We start from the raw sequence: 26110 nt of genomic DNA on the forward strand, positions 1-26110 counted from the left end.
GTCTTCTATAACACGTTTGTAATACTGCATTCCATCGATAAAGGCAAATATTGAAGATCATGATTGGAAAAAAGTGTTCAAAAGCATCGTCTTGAAGAACTAGGTAGCAATAATATACAGAAGAGCTTCATGGAGGTACAGCTACATTACACATGCGATATTGGCCGTCACTGGCGCGATGGTCTGCATTCCGGAGGCTTCACACCCTGAAACAGAGTAAAATATTCAGAAAACCCTGACAGATTATAAAACCAAACAGCATCCGCAAGTCTGAAAGCAGAAGAGCTTGTGTGGACCAGACGTCGAAGTCATGTGTCTAACAAGGTACTTCTACCTTCAGAAGTACTCCCAAGCAGGTTTTGACTATCAACTCGACTGGTGATTATTTTTGGCTACTGCCAAAATTTCTCATGTATATTACGCAGAATTTTACCGATTTTTGCCCTGAAATAGGGGGGGTGCGTATTATACATAGGTACAACAGGCCTTGAAAAAATCTCCCTCGATAAAAAAACTTGGTTTGTTTCCTTCAGCCATCGTACCCAGTAATTCGTATTATCAGTGTTGCGCGCAGCCAATATGCGAGAAGCGTGTTGCCAATTAAGAAAAGTCATCTGCACAGCACGCGATCTCCTGCTGAGTTAGTTTGCCGTTTGTACGCGAGCGACATTAGGTCATTGATTGCTGCACACCCGCGCGGCAGTCCTCGCTAATTTGTCGCGTCAACGACAGGCCTGAACAATCGCGTGTGCGCAAGATAATCGCTAGCCTCAACCAACAGTCAACAGCCGCATCTCCAACAGGCCTGGTGCGCACGATAATACAATCGTTGGCCAGAGCAATCGCATCTGTAATAGGCCTCGCGCGAATGATATCGTCGCTGGATCATCGCTTGGCTGATATCGTTTAGAGCTCAAACATGAGGCCCGCGGGCCGTGAATGGGTTTTCTGATTTTAATATAGGCACCGTCAGAAATTGTGTTGAAAATGGACAGGGGCTGTGAGAAATCCTATAGGAAGCCCAAGGGGTACGATCGCTAAAAAGCAATGCTATTACTATGGTTCAATGATGATTATCGAAGGCAAAATCTGACGCTGATTAACTTTGGCAATGACAGTAACAATACTCTGTAAAGCTATACTTATCACGAGTCACTATATCAAAACCAGGCTATACCGCTCAGATGCTCTGATATCAGATCAATCTTCAGTAGAGTTTAAAATATTCTGCATAAAATTGTGGTACGTCAAAGGTCCACTAGCTCCAATATTATAACCCGACAGTATTACAATGTTATGATGCATCCTCTCGTATGGTGTCTATTACTCATTAATTAAAAAATCATGCCCGGCACAAAAACAATTTTATTCAAATATTTGAAAACGTCATTTTTGCCGTGTCAAACGTGAATAGTATAATAGCAAATAACATTTCCACGATGTTTGTGGAATGCCTGCCTGCAAGGTCCCGTCACATAAGGCCTACTTGGAAATTATACATTAAATATCCCTATTATTGATGCTGCGGCCCGCGGCGTCATCAAAAAATAGGAAATTGGCCCGCGAGCACATTTGAGTTTGAGACCTCTGGTTTACAGACGATGCCGTTAAGTGTATAATGATTAGCGATCGTTATGTCGTGATTGCTCAACAGTGACATCACAAAACATAATGACATCGAATACTAAAACATACCGCAACCATCGCTGGTAAGTTATCATACGCGCAAGTTTGTCAACACGAGAAGCTTGTATAATCGGCATTTACACACATATGTATCCCACAATCCATGTAATGCAAATGCAGGGTGCGTACTATAGCCTACATGGTTACAGGCTTTTTCCCATAATCTACATGCCATTCTAATGGTGCTTATTATACATGTCGGCGTATTATACATGGAAAATCACATGCTACAGTTTTCAGTATTTTAGGCAAATCTAGGCCAAGAATACTTGAAATCGTTTGTAAATTTACTTCTTCTTGTGTACCGACGATGAATACTTCGACCAACTCTGTAAAATGTATCTGGGTCTAGACTGGCCAAATGACCGTTTAAAATTCGTATTAGTTTTTAAAAAGCTTTTCTCAGGCACCAAATTCATATGACAGAGATATTCTGGCAGTTGTATCCAAAGACTATCTTCAAGTCTTCCTTTTAGTGCAAACGAATTGCGTATGTAGAACAGGAGGGGGCAAACTACGAGCCGTATGCAGTCCGTGACATCATTTTGTGTGGCCCGCGAAGGCATCGAGAAACGTATCAAAAATATTGATAACTATTTTATTGTTGGCGTAAAAGCCCTTCCTCGAGGCCAACGTATTTTGAAACATTTAGGTTGCCAAACATCCAAGAAAATCAAAACGGAAATGACTTATAGTTCAGATCACAATTGTGATTTAGATTAGAGAAAGATATGATCTTCTTTTTCGCCTGCACCATCGAGATGCTTTGACGACGGAGTTGCGATACGGCCGTGAGGTCACCTAGTCTGCGCTCCCGTTTTTTTTCTCCTCCATGCTATCCGTGATTGCTGAGCGCCTAGCAGGATAGCTGCGGATACCAGTTTTCGAGTCTTTGGTATGACCCGCCCAGGAATCGCACCCACGACCTATCGACCGAGAAGCCGGACGCATAATCATTACACTATCTTGAACTTTCGGTGCTATACACGGAAAAAACGATTCATGAGTGTGTTGTAGATTCGTCGGTCTCGACAATTTATCAAATTGTTAGGTGCAAAATAAATCAACCGAATTAATCAAATGTTTGAGACAACAGTAAATTATGTCGCGTATGTCGTCCGCACTAAAGTATGTAAACAGGCAGGTTTAACCAGGGTTGTGGTAACCAAGTCACAAGGCCCCGAGTCACAAGTCAATCTGACTTTTACAGTTTTGACTCGAGTCGATTCAATTCATTTTCAATTCACCACCCACTTCTTATAACTTTGTTTGGAGATATCGAATGGTTCGCAATTATAATATACGAACTTCCCTCACTTTTAGCAGTTTCCGGTCGCATTTTCAAGTATCAGTACCAATAGACGAAATAATCCCAATAGGGTGGTTACTTTACTATTCATCGAAATTACAATGAAATGTCGGTTTTGGCAGAGTCTCGAGTCCTATGACTTGGTTCGAGTCATACACATATTGACTCGAGTCTAGTCAAGCCATCTTCGTATTTTGAGAAAATGACTCGAGTCAAGTCGAGTCGAACCTACTTTTGACGAATTGGTTGAGGGTGGCCACTGGGCAGCTTACAAAATCTCGATAATTTCTCTGATGCATGTGCAATCATCAAATCAGTGTTTAAATTGTTTGTGTATTGTCTCCACGTCTTCGGTTACTGCATGGTTACTATGTAATCAAATAAAAGCTCGAGATAGTGTAATGGTGATGCGTCCGGCTTCTTCGTGGGTTCAATACCCAGCCGGCTCAGACCGAAGACTCGAAAACTGGTATCCGCAGCTATCCTGCTAGGCACTTAGCATCCACGGATAGCATGGAGGAAAAAATACGGGGGTGCAGACTGAGTGACCATACAGTCGTATCGCATCTCCGTCGTCAAAGCATTTCGATGGTGCGGTCGGAAAAGAATATCATCTCCCACTCTCTCGTGGCTTATAACTCCGACTATACTAAAATGCGGCCCGCGAAGGGATTCAACTGTTGAATGTGGCCCGCTAGCTGAAAAGTTTGCCCACCCCTGATGAAGAAGCTAAAGATCTTCATACTTACGAGAAGCTCGTAGCTTGGCAATCTATAGCTGCCACTTTTTCTACAACTAGACAGGTACTTACCTGATAGGTGTCACAGATGAATTGAGTCAAATTCCCCACCTGTATTTCGTACTGCATCGGGTTCGAATGCAACTGGAAAAAGATTAAAAATTCAATACAACGACATTTTAGAACAATGGTAACTTGAGTTTGAATATGCAAACTAGAGCTGGGAAAAATAGAGAACTGAATTCGATTCTGAATGGAGTATGGAGTGTCTCTCATTGCGACATCATAAAAGAATGATTTCAAATATGTACTTTTCTGGGAACCGCAGAGAAAAGTAATTATGCCAGTTCTAGATCATGTGAGATGATATGATGTTTTTTACACCATATCTATTTTGTAACACTTTTTGAGACGATGTCACAAAATACGTCATTGCCACCAACATGCAAGACTCTGTACTACATGTTGCGTATGATGTAATACTAGCAATTGAGGTTTCAAGGTTTCCACAGTGAGAAAATAGTATCGAAACTACAATTCTCATTGATAAATTAACGTATAGTCGGAATAAGCATATAATTCCAGTACTCAAAGGAATCATCCCTCACTGGTCTACTCAAATCGTTCAATTAATACTCAATTCAGATTCGAGTCATTGTGTCCAGTCCCAACGGAAACAACAAACTCTTCTATTGTATTTTCATCCCAAACAGTTCCATATATTGTGTTAACGGCACTCAAAATGTATAAGTTTAACCCATCACTACCACATACCCCATTGATGTATATCGTTGGAGTTCCTTCTATATGTGGATTCAAACTTTCCGTGTGTGCACCCGCTTTATGCATGAGTGCATTGCCTTCCGGACCGGTGGCGCATTTGTTGATTGTTGGAAAATCCATACCAGCATCGAATATACACTGATAAAAAATCAATGACATAGCATATTGGTATGCTAACTTCCCAAGTACTAGTATAATACATGCTTATGCTTAATTATTGGGAAGAGACCTTGTTAATTGGTATGCACTGTTAGAGAGTGTCAAAGTAGTCAGCATTGGTACTAAAAAGTATAACTAATACCGTGAATTTCTACTCAATCGGGAGGGCAAGTATTGATTTTCAAGATAAGCCAAAACTACTTAAAGTTGAACGTGTGAGGTCTCAAAAGTACTCAAGTAGCTTTGAAAATGAGATTCGGGAGAAGCGCCTCATTGCTAGAGGTCAATAAAAGGTGGCTACATAAAATTGAAAGATGCATTATTGCGGCTAACATAAAACGACTAATGATAATGACACTACTAGGTTCAAGTATTCAGTACCCTTGATACAGGATTTATTTCACTTGATTGTCATGACAATGCCACTCCTAAAACTGATGCAAACCTATCTTAAAACTACTTTCTACCAGGGCTGTAATGATTTGAGTCACGATTTTATGGTGACTAGACTTGAGTCTAGTCATTTTTTTAAATGCAAAAAAATGACTCAGACTCGAGTCAATTTGTTTATGGACTCAATTTGTACTCGAGTCATTGTGCATTGCATGACTCGAGCCTAGGACGGCCAAGACAAACATTTCATTGTATCTTCGAAGAATAATAAAGTCACCACATTATTGGTAATTCGTCTATCAGTCCTGATACTCGGAAAATAGGGCCAGAAACTGTAAGGACTGAGGAAAATTACGATAATATGAATGCGAGCCATTCTACATCACTCGATTAGAGTTGAATCAGACGGAACTCGAAACTCAACAGGGAATACAATGACTTGAACTCGAGTCACAACACTTTGACTCGGACTCGACCATCTACTCACTGACTTGACTCGGTGGTGAATTGAAAATGGCTCGACTTGACCTGAATCAAAACTATAAAAGTGAGATTGACTTGTGTCTCAGAACCTTGTGACTTGGTTACAACCCTGCTAACAGGTTCAAGTATTCAGCTCCCTTGATACATTAAAACTACTTTCTACTATACCAAATCCAAAGGGTAAAAATGTCAGTAGTTTTTATTTGGAAACTTAAAGTCAATTGGTGTATAAGCATAGTCCCTTGAGTAAGTAGAAGTACTTGGTTACTGACCACCTCTATGCAATAAGCAGCATCCATCAAAATTATTTTAGAATCAGCAAAATTGTCAATCCAAAACGTAAGTCAATAAACAAAACACGCAGTACCAACTTGAAGCAACAGTTGATGAGACAGGATATGCCCTCATGTGACAGTGAGTCATGCAGGCTTCAGTTGCACTTGTTATGACAGAACTCCGCGCATAATAACTGCAGTGTGTGCAGCAATTGTGGAAGTTCAACATAACAGTAACAAGACAAATTATGATAAACACCGAGTGATGGGCTATCAATACAATCCCTACGGTAATACTGCATCCCAAGCTCTACTACCTGCATTTCATCCTTTGTCGGGTCAGACAGTGTCTGCTCAATGCAATTCAAGATTGGCATGTACTTGTTTGCATCGTTGTTGGTGTAATGCTGAACGCAGTTCTGAAAAATGAACAGGTGATGCTGGTTAATATTTCAAAACCGTGGTGCCTACTAATAATTATGGACTGCAGCTATAACATTATGATTTGTAAGGGCTCCATTCGATATTTAATAGTATGCAGTGAAATTTACATTTACATTTGCGAGCACTGTAATCGATTTTCAGTATTTGTAACCTTCATATTACCAATTTACATCATTTTTACTCAATTTATTACCCAGACAGCATCACTTCAATATGTGAGGGATCAAAATCTGTGGAATACAGACACAGAAATATAATATACGATTTCACATTGAAATATTGATATGACTGTTGCAGGGATTTCTAAAAATCCCTGGACTGTTGATATACAAAGTTCTTTAGAATCCTCTACTAGTTGCTGACGATTACCCTGACGAGTGTCAGCCGAAAATATTTGGGTTTATTTCATTATGATTATATAATATCCAATTGTATACTGAAGTTGAGTCTTGTGTATCAGTATTGACATAGGATCGGCAATGCTCATTTTGCAAGCCACTGATATCCATGTTTTTCATCAAGTCAAAGGAAATGAACATTTCCTATTGCAATAATTATGGCTGGCTACATTCGTAGAAATATTGAAGAAGTGGATTCTCGGCTTTGGAACATTGAGTGTGCCAAATTACGTCTTTGCAAGATATAACCCAATCGGCATTGGCTGCATAGTAAATAATACACAGAACCGTGATCACCTCGAATAAATTCATTTGGCATTCCTCGAACCCGTGTTGACATGTGAAGTTCCATAATTTCGTATCAGGATTGTACACTTGCTGCATTCAGAGAATAACATTGGGATATGCGCAATTGCGCAGTTACTATAAGCAAGATTTGAATACCTTGGCATTTCCATACACATAAAGCGTGACATTCAATATCCCAGTATTTTGAAGTGCCTGCCACGTTGGATAAAGCTGCTCGAAGAGAAATCGGATGCAAGCTGAAGAATTGAAAAAAGAAATAGCTTTTGTCACAAGTTCACAGGATCAGTTCAATTTATTGATAATTTCAATTGCGATAAAATGAAAAGATACTAAGGAGTCGGCAAAGTAGCAGTCTAATAATTTTTCAACTCTGCTCGAGTGATATAGAATGGCCCACATTCATAGTATCGTATTTTTTTCAGTCCTAACAGTTTCTGGCCCAATTTTCCAAGTATCAGAACTGATAGACGAAATACCAATGATACGGTGACTTTACTATTCTTCGAAGTTACAATGAAATGTCTGACTTTGCCATCCTAGTCTCAAGTCATGCCCAATGACTTGAGTACCAGTCGATTCAATACACAAATCGGCTCGAGTCGAGTAATTTTAGGCATTTGAAAATGACTTGAGCCAAGTTGAGTCACCAAAAAATCGTGACTCGAGTCATTACAATCCTGGTGGTCAGACAAGAGGTACTTCTATCTGCTATTCCGTCGTAGTCACAACTCACCTCCGATTATCAGTAAAAAGTATGTGACTCTTCGACCAAATCTTGCTTTTTAAACTAGCTACTTGAGCACTTTTCAGACTTTTTCTACTTTCACTTAATACAGTTTTGACAAGTCTTGGAAATCGTCATTTCTAATTGTACTCGAGTATAAATTTAATGCGTTGCTTCTATTTAAAGGGACACTGCACTCTAAAAATGATGTGGTCTCAAATTGAAGGGCAAAACGAAATAAAGATTTTGGCCGCAGCCGTTTTCTTCAGAACGCCACCGTAATGGAGCTACAATTTATTGAAATTTTGATAGCAACTTCACGCTCAAGCAGTCACGCAGGGATCAAACTTTATATAGTTGTCAGCCGATGCTATGAAGGAAATATGTCGTGCACGCCCTATGTCCTAAGGAAATAGAATACACTAGGCCAGATTTTGACATAAATCTCCTGACTGAACATCTTCCGCTGAACGCGGTATCTAAACCACCTTGGCGTGTACGACATATTTCCTTCATAACATCGACTGACAACGATATAAAGTTCGATCTCTGCGTGACTGCTGGAGCGTTATGTTGCTATCGAAATTTCAATAAATTGCAGCTCGATTACGGTGGCGTTCTGAAGAAAACGGCTGCGGCCAAAATTTTCATTTCGTTTTGCCCTTCCATTTGAGACCACATCAATTTTAGAGTGCAGTTCCCCTTTAAGTGGCAACGCTGACTTCAGTTACCAACCCTGATCATGATCAGGAGATCAGCTAACTTCGATAGCTATCTCTATAGAAATCTATACTCACCACCACAATGAGATTCTGTATACATTTCGAACATCACTGGCTTGGCGGCCGGATCCACCCAACGATATTCGGCGCATTGAGCTTCTACCTAAGAATGCGAAATTACATTGAATAGCCTTTGTTGACGAGAGGTTGACGAAACGAAATATATACTCACGTCACATTTACTCGCAATTTCCTTGGAGTCGCACCAGAACTGCGGTACAATTCCACAACTGGCTGAACAAGCAGCTATCGTGATGAATGTGAGGAACAATCTCAACATGTTGCTTTACTTGTTGAGTCGATCGCGTACCAAGGACTCCGAAGCGATGTTTGTAGTCTGAGGAAATTCATTTGCTCTCTGAATATAAGACATCTGGAGGGAAAGTCCCCGTCTGAAAACAATAACAAGCTGTCACTCTTATGATCCTGATGCGTGATCGTTGCGATCGCAAATCAGACATTCAGACTCATGATTCCGGACTGAATATCGCTATTTCTGCAAAAACAAGACCATGTCGCATGATATTGAAGGAAATGCAGCAAGCAAAGCATTCGACTCTCATGTGATCTCAAGATATTTATGCTTTTCATTTCTTTCCGGGATCAGGTTCTGGTCGCATTCCCACTTCCCAGACAATGCACTTGTGCACGAGTGGCGTGACAGGAAATAGAGGACCTATCATAGGCCAATAACCAATGATATCTATATCATTGTAGTCAGGTGAATTGGGCGATCGTGAAAATTGTGAACATAGTCACATTATAGAGACTACAGTCTCTATAGTCACATGATCGACATTGAAGTCGAAATTTCTTGCTAAATTCAGAACGACCGCAGTTCGCACTGAGTCTCGTGTATCACATTGTACATTGTGTGTCTTTGAATAGCGAATCAGAACTGCCGAATACATATTTATATATATCGAGCATGCATGGCCACAACTGTGGAACGGAATTTGGACGGTCCCCGCGGTCGTCGAGCATGATCCTCTTCCAGTCAAAATACAACCAGATTCTACTGAACAGTCAGCGCTCAAGATAACCAGGTAGACGTCTGATTCCAAAGGGTACCCAAAGTGGTTTCGAAAACGTCCTATGTTTTGATTGCATCGCAATCTTGTGATGTTTTAAAGGAAATATTATTAACACCGAACTGAACCAGTGATGAACCGTAGCTTATTGCAATAGTATTTTCATCACTAGGTGGCGGTAAACGCTGGTAGCTTAGCAACGACCGACAACTCACCGACTCGAGATACACAAGCCATTTGCGCGTTCGCATCCGAGATTTAAGCTAAGAACCGCCAACCATGTACAAGTTGGACCTCCCCCTTGACACCAAGGAATTCGCGGCCATAGAAAGCCGCAGAAAACGCGAGCAGGAGCGACAGGACCGCATTTTCAACGCAAAAACTCGCACTATAGGGGTAGACCTAGACGGAATCTCGGCTCAAGTAAAAGACAGAAATATTCGGGAGCAAACAGAAAAGGCTAGAGATGACGCTTTCATGAACGACATGGTCAGAAACGACAAAATCGCGTCTATGCTAGAGCAGCGACAGGACGGAGATATTCGCAGGCTGAACCAGTCTTTGAACGAGTTTCGTTTGAACTTTCAAAAACCAGAAACGCGCAAGGAGTTCGATTTATACGATCCAGATGGTAAGAAAAAAGACAAGCCGGCTAGAGTATCAGATGACGACCCTCGATGCGGCATTTCAAGCCTCCAGAAATTCGATGGCGAAGATCTAAACTCAAAAGCAAGAAAGAAACTTCAACAGGAACAGATCAGAGAATGGTCCATCGCTCAAAACACAGAAAAAAGCGAAGCTAAAAAACAGCAAATGTACGCCGATCATTTGTACGATCTTAAGCGCGTCGAATTAGACCAGAGAGCAGTCGAATTGGACATTGCTGAGACACAATGTCGCGAGGAAATTGAGAAATCCCGCAAAGATTTTAACCGCGCTCAAGCTAACGAGAGAAAAGAGAAAGAGAACGTCTCTAAACGTCAAGAACTGGACGACAATTTCACCGAAATTTCGAACCACGTATTCGGTGATATGCTCACGGAAAATCCAGCTGTTGCGTCCAGCGCTTTTGGCCCTCACCGCGTAGTACCAGACCGTTGGAAAGGCATGAGCCCTGCTCAGTTAGAAGAAATCAGAAGGATCCAAGAACAGCAGAGGCAAGAAAAAAGACGCTTGCGCGAGGAAGAATGGCAACGCGATATGGAATGGGACAGGCAACGCGTGACCATGGCAAAAGCAGCCACGATACTCGAGCGAAACGAGCAGAACACACAACGCCGTTTGAGGCAAGAACAAGATCTGGCGAACTTGAGACTAGCTGCTGAGCAAGCTGCTCATAAGAGATTTCTCGATAAAGAAGTGTACGTTAACCCGCCCACTGCTCAGTATTTCCAGCAGTTCAACACTACCACGAGATAAAAAAAATTTGCGCTCTTTATTGTTGTATTGTGTTGTAAGCTAGCTGAAGGAGACTGTTCGCAGATATGAGCTTGCTTTGATGAAATATGTCAATGTATAGGACTGATTTTCTGTCATTGCTCTATTATTGTGTTGTATTGTCCGATAATGTAAGCCAGTCCAAAAATACTGTTCGTAGGTATTGATTTGCTTTGATTATAAATGTCCCTGACTAGCACTGATCTGCTGTCATTGCTATATTGTGTTGTCTGATAATGTGGGCCATCTCCAAAATATTGTTCACGGATTGGAACTGGCTTACATGAAAAATGTACCTGAATAGGACTGATCTCCTCTCATTGCTGTGTTTTATTGTGTGAAAATCAGGGCTAGCTCCAAAATACTGTTCATAGCCTACCTGCGATCCAACTTCAGTAAAAAATATCACAAGAATACTACTGATATCTTTTCATTTCTCTATTCTGTTGTCTGATTATGCAAGCCAATTCGTAAAGACTGTTCACAGATAGGATCTTGCTTCAATCAAAAATGTTATTAAATATAACCGTTTATCTCTCATTGCTCCATTGCAGTGTTTCTCACCTCTTTATTTTTTATCACAGACCCCTAAATGCTATTGGGTGGTGCACATTCCCCATATTGAAAATATTTCGAACTGAACAACCCAGTCCTAATCACGGCCTCACATTGTCATCTGCGTGAGTTAACGCCTTAAAAGCTACCTGGTGACTAAAAGGTCAACATTCATGCTTGTGGCCTGTGAATGAGGACATACTTTTCAAAGGACAGTGCTGTTTACAGTTATAGTTTTAGCATTGAACTTTCGTAAACCCAATCTTCAACTAGTCTGATAACCTCCAGGGTAAAAAACCCTTCTGTATTGTCCGATAAAGTAAACCAGCTTCTGTCCGTGGATAAACACTTGCTGCAGCAGAAAATGTCACCAAATAGGACTGATTTCCTCATTGCAAATCTCCTTGCTATAAATGAAGCCCTTGCGTACCCTGCGCGTTATCAGGAGCATTGACTGTTTAAAAATTGATCTTATGCATAGCCTGTAATGAACTGAAAATATGATAGCTGAGCTAAAAATCTGTTTAGCATTGGAATATTCTGATCATTGTAAGACGAAGATACAATTACATTTGTCAAATAAGTTTTATTTTTTTGTTGAACGAGATAGTAAACCTCAGTTGTAACTCTATATAGAGTATCCAATATGCATGCTCTTTCAAAAATGCTGATAACATCAAACTATTGGTCTTTGAATACACGTCGATCCTTTCAAACTAGTATGCTCCAACTTGAATCAACAACACAGAATATCTCGAAAATAGACTTTAATGCAAAATACAGTTTCACACTTGTGCGGGTGTGACAAAGGTAACGTTTTTCAGAAACATGGCCGTCGTACAGTAGATTCAAAATTGTTTGTATAAAAACGAAATTGGTCACTAAAATATTCACTCAGGTATTATAAAGAATCATAACGTATCGCAATTTACAACCGAAAACCCATTCAAAAGAATGAAGGCCAAGGTAGTTCAAGGGAAAAGTAATGCATGTAAAATTGGTTGACAAAAAGAACATCCCACTTAATAGAACCAAATTTTAGCAAAAATTATTATAATGGACATTATTTTTACATTGTCATTTACATCACGATTTAAAACAATCATTATGGTGCAGTGACGTAGACACGTCATTTCAACTGTTTCAACTACACCTATTCACAGAGGGTTTTCAATGAAACCCACGTTGAAACATACCACTGACAGACATACAACATGACCAATATCAGGTTACACTACGTATGTAAATGGCCCCTCAGTATTAGAAACAGTATAATGCTGATCATACGAAACACCCATACTGTTGAGACATAGTGACCAGCAAAAGAAATAGCTATTAAAATCATTAAAAAGAAACTCAATACTAGACTGAGGCGACCTTAGTGTCCGCTTGAGTCCATGAACAAATTTCGGACACCCAGCACATCGGCAATATCAAAAATGGCTTTATTAATGGCTGGATTTCCGACAAAATCTTCCGCTGGTAGCTCAGGATAAGACGAGGGATAATGCGATGCATCCTGTCAAAAAGGAAGTGTTACTATTAGGTCAGGTCATCATTGAACAAGACCCACATTATGTTAGCAATGTGCTAGAGGTGATCAAAGTAGTCAAGTCTCAGTCAAGAGGTTCCGATTCACAAGACAATTTCACTTCTGTATTTCCGACTCGAGTCATTTTCAATTCACCGCCGAGTCAAGTCCAAGTCTAGAAGCAGCGGGTCCTAGTCACAGTGTCATGACGCGAGTCCAAGTCATTGTGTTCAATGTTCATTATCGAGTTCAAGTCGGGTTCAAATCACTTAATTTTAACTCATAGGTGATATCGAAGGCCTAGCATTCATAATATACACATTTTTCTCACTCTTTCCGGGCCTATTTTTCAAATATCCATTATGATTAGAGCCCGACCGATTATCGGCGAGCCGATAATATCGTGTCGATATCACACTTGGAAAGAAATATCGGTATCGGCCATTGGAGGTAAAAAAATATCGGCCATTTTCGTGACGTCACAACATGGTCGTATGGAGTCAGAGAAGACGCGAAGTCTTCACTGAATGTCAGTAAATTATAAAGATAAATGGCCAAGCTGCAATGCACATTCGCCTTATGTAAAAAATATAATTTCACCGTTATGCCCCAGTGACTTTAGTGGGAATCCCCCTGCGGTGATCGAACACCAGAGACAGAGCAGACATCGAGTGAATGGAAAATTGTATTTAGAAGATTCCAATCGATTCATTTGAGAAATGAAAACTTCATTCAAGCTGGACTGACCGTCGCGATGACAGAGAAAAGGGTCGCGTGTAAACATTTACCTGTAGATAGTGCGGTTGGTGTCTGTGTAGGAAGCTCACAAGGCTCGGTACGGTACCAACAAAGCGAAAAAGAGCAGTAATATATGGAATCATCTGACTGAGGGGCCTCCATGATAAGGGATATGCGGGCATAGAGTGCAAGAAAATCAAGCAAAAAGGGAGCAGAGCCAACAATTCATACAAATGTTTTTGATTCCATAATGACGTGGGCCAATTCTGAGAGTGTGTAAAAGATTGATCAACTGATTGTTGAAATGCTGGTCATAGTCAAGGGGATGGGTGGAGCGGACGTGAACAATTTGAGTTGTTTTAAACATTCTCTTCAACTGTTAATGATGTTCTGAAGGGTCCAGGTGTACTGCCGGAAGAATATCAATATTTGGTGGAACCAATGAAGAAAAGATCCCCTGCAGTCGTGGAACCAAAATAAACAAAGATTCCCAGTTCTTGCTGTGATACCAACTACGGTACTAAGTGAAAGACTGTTCACTGTGTTAAGTACTGTATAGCCTACATCATTCATGAATACCACACAAGTTCACTCCCTGGAGAAAACGCCGAGAAGTTATGCTTCATGAACTGTAATCCGCAACTGCCAGGTACTGGTGCTACTGATATATTTTTATTGCCCCCCAGATCATTCATTTCATGTTAAGTATAGCAATGGCTGTAAACATGTTCAATTAAATACTCTTTGAGGTGTCAAATATGCGCCTTGGGATAGATTCCATATCTTTTGAATATCGGCTGAATATATCGGGGTTATCGGTGAAGGTACTGGATATCGGTTTTATCGGTATCGGCTCGAAAATCCAATATCGGTCGGGCTCTAATTATGATGCACGAGACTTGCATTAAGTCATAGAGAATGTCTTGAGTGATAAGACTTGGTCGGGTCATGCACAATGACTCGAGTCAATACAAAAATTGACTCAAGTTGAGTCATTTTCTATATGTCATATGTCTATATGTTAATCAGTGAATCCCTGGGATCCGTTATTTTTGGAATAGCCCTACGCATGCAATACCTTGAAAGCTTTATGGAGCTTCAGAACGCAGAAGCAGAACACAAACCGTAGGAGGATCAGACGCAAGAAATCATCGCCGAGGATTTGCAAGTATCCATTATCTGTAAAAAATCGAGTACCCAAGTGATTCAATTCCGAATCAAGTGTCAGGCTTCCAGTCGAACGCATGGATGATATGGATAGTTAGATGTTGAAATATATAGGGGAGAGTAGGTAGGTATGGGCCACTGTTAAGGTGTGGGCCACTGCCATATCAGGCGACTGTGACATCACACATGCTTGTCACGCTCTGTGATTGTAAGAAAAAGGCTTCAGACTCACACATGTTCCTCACAGCCATGAGGCCAGCAGAGTTTTTGATTTAGCTGGAGATATATAATTTTTGTGGTCGAAAGTAAATTTATTTTAAAATAGGGAATTTGGGTTTGAGTCTAGGTGTGTGCATGTTTGGGCTAGACTTATTTATGGTGTGAAAGCTATAGCAATAGGCTATCTATGGAGAATAGTTTTACTGCTTTGTCAATCTCTGTTATTTTGAAATTATGGTAAGAATCAGTAAAATGGAGTGTTTGAGGTATGGGCCTTTCAGTAGGTTAGGGTATGGGCCGGCCCATACCTCAATAGGCTGAGGTATGGGACAGTATAGCATATGCCTGAAATCAATATTTGATCGATCCTATTAAATATATTTTTCATTACAATACAACAGGTGTTGGTCTTATCCCTCCCATATACATTCAATCGAAGTTTAATCATGAAGCCCACAAAAAAGGGCCAGTTTTCAGAATCAGATCTCAACTTGGCAATAAGAAAAGTTAAAGCAGGGGAGGTGTCAAAAAGAGAAGCATGTCGTCAGTACAAAATTGGTAGAGCTACCTTGAACAGGTATCTGGAAAAAGCAGGAGAAGAATCATACGCGAAAAAGATATCAAAGTCGTTTGCCAACACTGTCTTTAATGAAGAGGAGGAAAGTTTGTTAGCGCAGTACGTCATCAAATGCTCCAAGATGTTTTATGGTTTATCAATTGACGACCTTTGTAGACTTGCATGGCAGTTTGCAATAGCCAATGAAAAGACACCACTACCAACGGCATGGTCCAAAGATAGCAAGGCGGGAATGGAATGGTCACGAGGATTCCGAAGAAGACATTCGCTTTCACTCCGCATTGCTGAGAGTACAAGCCTTGCCCGAGCATCAGCTTTCAACCCCACCAATGTCCAGCTTTTTCATAAAGTATACCAACAAGCTTTGGAACAGTTTCCGTTTGCAGCAATGAATGTATGGAACTTGGATGAGACTGGAGTGTCTACTGTGACAAAAATACAAAAGCTCATAGCTCAGAAAGGAGACCGTCAGGTTGGAGGCATCTCGTCTGCAGAACGAGGTACCCTAGTCACACTTTGCGCCTGCGTAAATGCAGCTGGACGTACCCTTGCGCCAGTGTTGATCTATCCAAGAAAGAAAGTGCAATCATTTTGGGCAACAGCTGCACCCCCTGGAACTTTGACCTTGGCGAATGAGAGTGGCTGGATGACAAGCATGCTATTTCCTGAAGTATTGCATCATTTTATTCAGCAGATGGGAGCAACAAAAGAAAACCCGCAAATTCTGATTTTCGACAATCACGACTCGCACATCACCATCGATGTAGTCAACTTGGCGCGTGATTCAGGAGTGGCGATTGTTACTTTGCCTGCTCACTGTTCGCACAAAATGCAGCCACTAGATGTAGGTGTGATGTATCCATTCAAAACCTATTATGCTAATGAAGTTCGTTCATGGCATCATTCAAATCCAGGACGAGCACTGAACATTCATGATGTTGGTAGCCTTGTGAAAACATCTTTTAACAAAGCTTTTACCATCGAAAACATCGTAAACGGATTCCAGAAGAGCGGGATTTGGCCCCCGAATCCCATTTCATTTACTGAAGCTGACTTTATGGGTGCTGAGCCAAGTGAGCAACCACTCCAAGAAAATCCTATTCCAATTGAATTGCCGGAGGAGCCCAGTTCATCAGGAGCCCTATCTCCTGAACAATTCAGACCTTTGCCTAAGGCTCCGACTAGAAAGTCAGGACCAAGGAGAGGTCGGGAAAGAAGAATTCCAGTGATTTTAACATCAACGCCCCAGAAGAATAAATTATTACAAATTCACAATAAAAGAAATGATGAGAAGAAAGTGAGAAATTTGGACAAAAAGGCTTTGGATAAATTACTGACAGATAGTTCTGGTGACGAAAGGGATTTTTCAGAAATGGATGAGGTGACTGAGTTGACAAGCAACCCCAGTCAGGAGTTTGTTGTCAAAAACATGAAGGTTGGCGAGTGGCTTCTCGTACAAATAAAAGGAGGGCGTCGGCAATCTGTTACCTACAGATACGTGGTTCAAACCTTGGAAAGTTTCAACGAGGGTGACAATTGGTTCAGGGTGCAGGGGTATCGCTCAATCAACGTCTCAAAAACTAAATTTCAAGTTAAAGAAAATGATGTATTTGAGGTTGAATTTGGTGACGTGGTTTGCTCTCTTGTCACTCCCACTTTAACCAGAGATAGAGCTGTGACATATGAATTTGACGGGGTGGTTGAGGCGAAAGAAGCGTAATTTGATAGTGATTTTCAAGTTACATATTTTCAGTTATTAGGTTTCGTTATTTTCAGTTATCAGGTTTCGTTAGGTGTTTATAATCAATACAGGAATTCAAATGAATGAATTGTCTACTTCCAGACCAGTTTTATATCAGTATATGCAGATGGTTGATACCTGTAACAAGAGTTGAGGTTTTTAGTATGATGAATTGCATTAATTGATTCAATACAGACAACGGCCCATACCTCAACACCCCCTGGCCCATACCTCACACCCTATTTTTTATTTACAAAAATGATGTATTATTACAAAATTTGATGTCAACTCCAAGAACTTTTATATTTTAGCTCAATTCCATCACTAATAGTTAGCCATATAACTAGTGATTGTCTGTACCAAAATATTGGAATATTGGACCAAGTTGGGGGGAATTACAGCTTGGCAAGATTTGGTGGCCCATACCTACCCACTCTCCCCTACCTTTTATACGACCACAAAGAAATTATTGCAATTTCTACAACACATTAAGATAATTTGACATCTTTCTAACCATATACTTCATTGGACTTTGACACCAAACTGTGTCTCGCCACAGATTCTCAGGTCTGCCGCGAATTTCTAATTTGGGAGAAAATCTTCATAATTTTTTTAAAATGAGGCACGCATGCTAGCAAAACTGCGCTAAAACTACTGCATAGCCGGTGCATAAGCCCACTTGACCACTGCAATGGAACCAATCAGGGCATTGTCGAAGACTTGGGTAATTGTTGCCATATGGGGATTCTATGTGTGGATACAGTCTTTAATTCGTTTCACGGTACTAATGAATCGGCTAATAAACAACAAAATTTCTCCTCGGTCCAGACTTGCAATATTACTTCCAATGATTTGCTCAGAGGTGGTCAAAGTAGTCACCGTCGCTACTCAAGTAGCAGTAACGCCAGAATTTCTACTCAAGTAGTAGTAGTAGTGCTGGTTCACAAGTAAGTAAGGTTTTCTACACCTATTTTTGCCTATAAAACTGAACTGTCAAGTAGAAGTAGAAGTAGTCTAAAATCATAACTACTTAATAAGTAGTGCCAGTAGGCAAAATCTATTTCAAGTACTTCAAAAAGTAGAAGTACTTCATTACTGACCACCTCTAGGATTTGCTATCCACAACTTTAGATGGGCAGTAAGTCCATTGGCAAGCAGTGAATCAAGCAATTTTTCGACAGAAGCATAGCTCATTTATTTACGAAAACGCTGTTTCCACAAAAAAATGGACGAGTTATGACTGTCTACTTTCACATCCATTACCACGGGTGCAAAGCAATAAGGATCTTATTGCGATGTGTTTTGTGCATCTCCAGGACTATGTGAACATAGCCTTGTTTGTTTGACTGAAACTAAAAGTTGTACAGGTACACCAGAGAGACTGTTGGAGTGCTTAATAATTTTTTTATAATTTTTCTAGTGTGCCACAAGCCAAAAAAGTTTGGGAACCACTGCTTTAGAGACGCGTCATTTCGTAGCTACGTACTGCATGTTTTTGGATGCTGCGATAAGACCGATTGAGGCGTCACGAAAAACATTGAAACTATAATCCCTGTTAAATATATAACTCTTAGTGGAACGGGCTGTAATATTTCAGTAACCCAGTCATAAGCTAGGACTATCATAGCGCTCACCGAGAATTCTAGATCTAAGAAACGCGCGTTGAGCTTCGTCCAGCGCTTTATGTAATACTTGCGAACAGGTCTCGTACACCCAGTCAGACGTTTGCGAGATTTTACAAATATGCATGAACGCAAAAATTGGCGAATAAAGAAACAGAGTCAGGAGCCGGCCGTTGTCCGAGTTATCTGAAAATCGATACAAAAAGGTTACTCAAGGTCAAAGGTGTACATTGTACAATGCGGTCAGCGTTGCTATACAAGTAGATGTAATTAATAACATTAGAAATAGATTACCAGCATTCCACTCTAATTAGTCTATTTAAACGGCTAGAATTATCTAGAAGACCAAGTCTGAATCACGGCTTCCAAAGAAGTCAAAGGTCACCTTTCACCGAGTTAGGCACTTCTTCCGGTGACATCAAACATATCACAGGTTGTCCGAAATGATTCGGGATTCCGGCAAAGGACAGTGAGTTATCGCTGTCGATGATAAGAAGCAGCGGTTTCCTTGTGAAGGGTGTCAGGTCGCCAGGATGTAAACTGAAAGTAAATACCACCCGTCACTAGAGCTCGGCACTCTGATTCCAGTACTCAAATGTGAAGCTAGTATTAATTCTATTGATTCGAGTTGAGTTTGAGTACCGAAATTATATGCTTTCCGGTTGTAAGACATAATTTATCAATGAGAAACGGATTTGATAATTATAGGGCCTAGTTATGAGCCCAGCCTTAGTAATAAGTCATGTGGGTTGGTAAATTTTCAAATTTGTCATGACTGACTGAGAAATACAGTAGTGTTTGTGGGCTGCCAGAAATTGGTGCTAGGGTTTGGAGTTAATACGTCCATTACTTACCAGTGCATATTTTTTTGTGCCAAAGGTCTTTTGGGAGACATGCGGTCCGTTTCGTTATCGAGTCTGTCGTTTGTAATTACACCACCGGTTTCATAATTGCCTGGAAGAGATCTATACTTAGCCGTGACCACGGTTCGCTGGAGGTCCAGACACACACCCAACTCATACAACATAAGTCGGACTTTTTTGCAATAATGTTCATTATAATCTTTTTGTTCTGTGTTAAGATATGTTTGAACGGTGTTGCCCTAATAACTTTGTTGTTGATGCAGAGGTCAATTTGTGCACCAGTTTTCTAGAGCAATAAATCAGAAGCGTAATGCGGTAGATATCGGTATTTGTGGCTATGCGAAAATTTGGGGTTAGCATGTGGGTTTGCAGGGTTAAGAACCATAGCTCCAATGTTAAATCTTACTACATATATACGCGTTGCAACTCGCAATGCAAACAATAAACTCGACCATACTGTGCAAGTATTATTCACATAACGATTGTCTGGACAAAAAAAAAATTGCATTCCATTTCATGATGTAGGTACCTGAATCAAGAGGCCTGTGAGATTTGCTTCCTTGGGCTGACATATAAAGAAGCAGAGCTTGAGAAGGCGCTAATTCCTGTAAAAAGACAGTCATCAACGCGTATAGGACCTGCACCATCAACTGAATTTATTATTTATATTCCATATACAATATATATACAAATGTTTTGACGACTGCCAACACTTATTTCAACATCCCGAATCATCATACCTTAACGGCGGTGGATATGAACGTGAAGAGTTGATAGAATGTTGGCCGGTAGAGAAGATATTTATGAGGGTTGTCTCTTTTTGCTTGCCTGTCCCCGTTTTCCTTTAAAGAATTAGCAATGATGCCATCCATAGCAACAAACAACCAAGATCAACATGGATCGCTATTTCAAGCAAAAACTATTGTTTTCAGTTACACATCCAGTCTTATGGATAGGGCTATGCTAGGCGCGATATTTCTAGCGCTCGAACAAAGAGAATTGATTGTTGTACTGAAATTATACCTTCCTCGCCACTAAGAGTTCATTTATCAATGAGAGTTGTAATTTTGACACTATTCTTCATTGAGATATCCTCGAGACCTTGATTGGTCGTATTGTAGCATCGAAAACGTGCAGTAGAACTACGCTAGAGAAATGCCATGATCAATTCACAGCATTGTCACAAAGTGCGATGAAATAGGTATGATCGAAACAATAGCGAATTATCTTCAATGTGACGTAGAACTGGATCGTACGCTTCTTGGTCACATAAAAGGTATACATTTGAACGTTCCACATCATTTATACTGTTATGACATCGTAATGAGTGATACTAGAATACTCTTGAAGTGTAATGCTCGATTCATAATCGAAATACTCAGGTACTGAATTTCGCATAACCCTGCTTTTGAATATTGTCTTGTTATAATTGCATATACAGCATGTTCCATGTACCTCGGAAATAGCTTTCTCTGCTCCAGACTGATCTCGGACCAAAGTGGGTTTCCTCTCAAGTACCTTGGGAAAAAGAACAAAAAATGATTTCGAAGAAACACAACACCCACGCAAGCCAACCTGCACCATCCGAAACATATCGATTGTCAGTTCGGAAAATTTCAGCTGCTGCGGGGAATTGCCGACAATAATCACGTCTCCGAGCGTCACGTGAGTCGGAACACCTACAATAGACACTATATGTTGCAATATACAATTAAATAATATATTGGTATTGAAATAAACCCAAATGTTTTCGGCTGATACCCAGTAGGGGTAATCGTCAGCAACTGGTAGGGAATTGAAAAGAACATTGTATATCTATTTTACGATTGCGCCTGCATTATTGCATTCCATCGACTTTATGCGATTTAAGATAGAACTGAACAACTGCGTGTTTATGGTGAAACGCTCTACCATGTTTCGATGTAATCGATGGAATAAGTTGAGCAAAAGTGGTAATCATGCCTTGTTTGAAAGATGATATCTCTTTGGCAGTGAATAGCACGTACTTATTCGCACTAGTCATACGTTGTGGACTCCATAAGGAAGTACCCAAAACTTGTCCCAAGGTTATCTCGTCTTCTTGATTATATACACGCTCGGTTGCCATGCTCTTGTGCAGCTTCGCGGCGTAGTTGGTTAGGCGTCGTAAAGTGCAGCAAAATTTTTCGGAAAAACCTGCCGGTGCCAACCGGTTCATGAGCTATAGGCAGGGTTGCCATACCGTCCTTATTTCTAAGATTTGTCCGTATTTTGAAAGGCCAGGTCTTACAAAACTCAACTGTCCTTATTTTTAAGAAATGTCCTTATTTTCGACTTGCGTCCTTATTTTGTCCTATTTCCAACAGCTACAGAACTTCGATATCGTTTTCCTCTGGTATCCGTGTTGCAAAATATTCTGAAATTATGCTTTTGAGTCGTGATTTTATGACATCATGAATGAAAGGAACACCCGTGGTGTACATACCACAGGATTGGGCTTGTAAGTGGTGAGATAGCTAGGGCGGCAGTGAGTGGTATAGCAATTTCAGATGTACCAAGCTATCGCAGCAGTACCAGGTTTCTGCTGTTTAGTCTACAGTAGAATAAGCTGTGGGGAGGCAGCATTCATTGTGTAGCTAAAAAAGGAGCAGTGCAGTCGGCACTTGGGTTAAGAAGTAGTAGAGCTATAAATCATTGATAAATTTATCTAAATTATGTTGCACATATAACGCTAAATCTGATTAGTTAAAATGAGCAAGCGTTTTGTGATATCGAATGGTTCGCATTTATAATATACTAATTTCCCTCACTTTTACCAGTTTCTGGTCTCATTTTCAAGTTCCAGTATTAATAGACAAAATCCCAATAGTGTGATTACTTTACTATTTTTCGAAATTAAAACGAAATGTCGGTCTTGGTCGTCTGAGTCTTGAGTCATGCGCAATAACTCAAGTCTGTTCCGTATTTTGAGAAAATGACCCGAGTCAAGTCGATTCATCAGAAAATCGTGACTCATAACAGCAAACCTGGTGTAATCTATCCACTAGTATTCCATATTTGAATTTAGATATAGCAAAAGTATTACCGATATCACCAACAACAAACATTGAATGTGGAATTATCACCTTTTTCAGGTACGGGCAAGACGCCAGGCGTCAGTCTCATGCTGATATCACATTTTTGATAGGTTTCCGCTTGCAACACTTCCACGGGATCAGCCTGGAACATGACATGATCGGCTTTATAGGAATTATTGTTTGGAACGTTATTTAGAGTGAACAAATTACCACAAGAAACGACCGAACTTCGCCAAGCACTTGCGTCCATTCATTCTCCTTGTCGTCCAATTGGTCTTTGTGATCAGTGACTTGCTTGGAGAATTCCTGATAACAAATAATTTCATTTACAAAACTAGATAATCATATTATTGATAATTTCATATTTTCTTGTTTTATTTACAAATTATGAATTATAATTATCATCAATAAATGTACGTACATGTGTCATTATACGTATATTGCACATATCATAGTAATCACCGAGTCTGAGTTTGACGCGTGTGACTTAGAATCTGAAGTCAATACCGCACAAGTGTACTAGCCTTGTCACTATAGTCGGATGGACAGTCTACACAAGCATTCTGATTTCTGTATATTTGTGAGATGTATAAAATCTGTTTGAATAGCTCTGTGTCATTTTAAGAAAATATTACAAGTCTATGCGTGCAACGGCAATTTCTCATAACAATCGGGTGATGGGGGCTAAGAATAATCCAAAAATAAAAACTGACTTCAAAAAAATAAGTGACGCACCGTGACCAAGTCTTGTGTATCTTTCTTGTATCCTAGAAGCAGACACGCAACAATAAATCGCGCATAATACCGATACTTCTTCAGTAACAGATCAGCAGCACTGAAAAATCAAACGCAAAAATTGAAAATAACTCTGAACTATTCTGATAATTGCCACTGCCTGATGAATGGTAATATGCATTATACGAGTGCAGCAATAGAATAATTTTTTCACGCATGTACATTACCCAAATGTGTGCGGTGAAATTTGCAGATAGCACATCACGGATATTAGCATCTAATATCAAGCATTATTCAGGCAAAACAGGGCTCACCCTTCTTCCTTGTGAACATTTTTGTAGTAATTCCTTGTACGAATTGCAGAGTAAAAATGATAAGCTTCATGCAAGAAATTTGTTTCACTCGTTCTCAGACTGTAAAAAATGCATTAGAACACGATTACTTGATTAGGAATGATGACAATAATAGTAGGCTACCGGTAATAATAATGTAATGCAAGCTATTATAATTCTTACTAGTAATGATAATAAAGCTGTCCAATTTTCGAAGCAATTTCTCCAATCTGCCAGCGTTTCAGACCATATACATTATCAAGCACCATTCTGAAAATTAAATTTTTATAATTAATTTCAAGTTCAAGCATTCACGGATGTGTTTAGACCTGTTTTCTTGCTGGTATTTCCATAGTTTAGTGTACGTCTCGAATGTACGGGCAAAGTAAGGCTGGTATTGTCTTTGTCCGTACAGCGGCAAATCTCTGAAATAGAATCCAGCGCATTCGAGGTCTTGATAGAGCAAAGGTGAGGCGAAGACAATGCCTCTATGATCAATTGATCATATTACATTTGCCAAGGATTTAGACTAATTCCTGAAAGTAGAAGATTAATGAAGATAGGAACCAGAAAAGTATGGTATATTATGTGCAAAATATGTTTGTAGCTATAGGTAAGACATGAGGTACCCTAGAGATTATAATCACATTATATTATAGTGGAGTAATCACGCCATTTCCCACATCTTTGGTTAAACTGCTCATTACTTAACCAGACTTGTGTAAACTATCAATTTACCTCCTTGACGGTCAACTAACTGCAGGTTTTTGAGTAGTTCATCCTTTGGAAATGTCAATTCTATCTCAATATTTCGTGGCTCATTTGTAATTCGTATCACCAGTTCTTAGTTTGTTACACTTTAGTTAGTTGCGAAAGGTTGTTAGTTGTAGTCCCCTGACTAATAATTATAAAACTAGCTACCGCAAATCCTATTTTTAAATATCCAAAATTTTCCTACAATACCTTCACTTCTACGGGTTGGAATTGGGTCAAATTTGATATGCATCGTTATTTTAGATAACTTGACAATTTCATGTTTTCATATGTTGCCAGTAAAATTGTAAAACCTCTTCATATAATGACAATGGTTTTATACCTTCAGATTGGAATTGATCCAAATTTGAGGTGCAGCGTTTTTTAGGCAACCTAATAATATTATCAATTAGCAAAAATTTGAAAGGATATTTTCAAACGATTTCCAGTAAATTCGGCCAGTGAATTCGGCCTCGGCCATGGTAATAATAACAGTTGAAATAACATTACCTAACCATAACCCTAACCCTAATCCTAACCTCCTAATCACTTGATAATAATATAATTATGTAATATAATTCACATTAACAGTTGGTAATACAATTTTACACAAAACTCTTCGAGGGCCGAATTTACCGATTGAATTCGGTCCTCAGTAAATTCGGCCCCGTTAATATCCGCGTTATCTCCAGTGACTGTGTGATATACACATACCCTGACCTCCAAATCACTCGATATTAATATAATTATGTAATTCATTCACATTAATAGTTGGTAATACATTTTGATACAAAATTCTCCGAGGGACGAATTTACCTAGTAAATTCGGCCCCGTGAATATCCGCGCTATCTCCCACGATTACGCGATCTACGCATACCCTGACATCCAAATCACTTAATAATAGTTTAATTATGTAATAAATTCATGTTAACGGTTGGTAATACATTTTAATACAATATTCTCGGAGGGCCGAATTTACTGGCAACCTTTTCAAACAGCCTTATTGTACAAGTCTGTACTCAACTACATTAGACTTAACCGGCTTTTCTTGCAATGAAGCAAAACACTGGTACATAGATTCAAATATCAAAGTACCGCGCAAAGTAATTGACAAAGTCTACCTACCTAAGACCATTGAAAAGGCTTTTGGACGCTTCCAGTAAATCCGAAAATTCCTTCACTGTTTCTATCTCCTCTAGCGTTGGTGAAGTGGAAACTGATTCCGTCATAGCGCCCTATAGATTTATTAGCCTATTTCAAACTCGGCA

The 26110-nt window shown here is 39.9% G+C and overlaps 4 protein-coding genes and 1 long non-coding RNA gene across 5 annotated transcripts in view; 2 read left to right on the forward strand and 3 right to left on the reverse strand.

Annotated features, from left to right (window-relative positions):
* Positions 1-26110, reverse strand: part of LOC145459265 (uncharacterized) — a 167819-nt gene that overhangs the window by 81603 nt on the left and 60106 nt on the right. The window lies entirely within an intron of this gene.
* On the reverse strand, positions 4-8886 carry LOC145459344 (gamma-interferon-inducible lysosomal thiol reductase-like). The gene is made up of 8 exons (XM_080337994.1): positions 8657-8886; positions 8500-8587; positions 7114-7214; positions 6967-7047; positions 6145-6246; positions 4509-4655; positions 3807-3878; positions 4-206 (listed from the first exon to the last, which is right to left on the reverse strand). The coding sequence occupies exons 1-8, from the start codon at positions 8762-8764 to the stop codon at positions 168-170; spliced, it is 738 nt and encodes a 245-aa protein (XP_080194120.1). The 5' UTR covers positions 8765-8886; the 3' UTR covers positions 4-167.
* Positions 9726-11272, forward strand: LOC145459342 (RIB43A-like with coiled-coils protein 2). The gene has a single exon (XM_080337992.1). The coding sequence runs from the start codon at positions 9795-9797 to the stop codon at positions 10932-10934; it is 1140 nt and encodes a 379-aa protein (XP_080194118.1). The 5' UTR covers positions 9726-9794; the 3' UTR covers positions 10935-11272.
* LOC145459341 (protein SCAI-like) lies at positions 12258-26109 on the reverse strand. Its single transcript, XM_080337991.1, has 16 exons — positions 25968-26109; positions 24418-24513; positions 24272-24358; positions 24071-24169; positions 23757-23856; positions 23232-23327; positions 23070-23163; positions 21541-21644; positions 21421-21483; positions 20706-20807; positions 20495-20570; positions 19957-20056; positions 19488-19642; positions 19115-19288; positions 14855-14955; positions 12258-13026 (listed from the first exon to the last, which is right to left on the reverse strand). Exons 1-16 carry the CDS (start codon positions 26069-26071, stop codon positions 12886-12888), a joined length of 1692 nt encoding a protein of 563 aa, XP_080194117.1. The 5' UTR covers positions 26072-26109; the 3' UTR covers positions 12258-12885.
* On the forward strand, positions 15056-17923 carry LOC145459339 (uncharacterized). Its single transcript, XM_080337990.1, has one exon. The coding sequence runs from the start codon at positions 15609-15611 to the stop codon at positions 17457-17459; it is 1851 nt and encodes a 616-aa protein (XP_080194116.1). The 5' UTR covers positions 15056-15608; the 3' UTR covers positions 17460-17923.

This window comes from Botryllus schlosseri, chromosome 16 (assembly GCF_051294905.1).
Source record: "Botryllus schlosseri isolate E-star chromosome 16, Bs_hap1, whole genome shotgun sequence".
In the NCBI taxonomy this organism is placed as follows: Eukaryota; Metazoa; Chordata; class Ascidiacea; order Stolidobranchia; family Styelidae; genus Botryllus; species Botryllus schlosseri.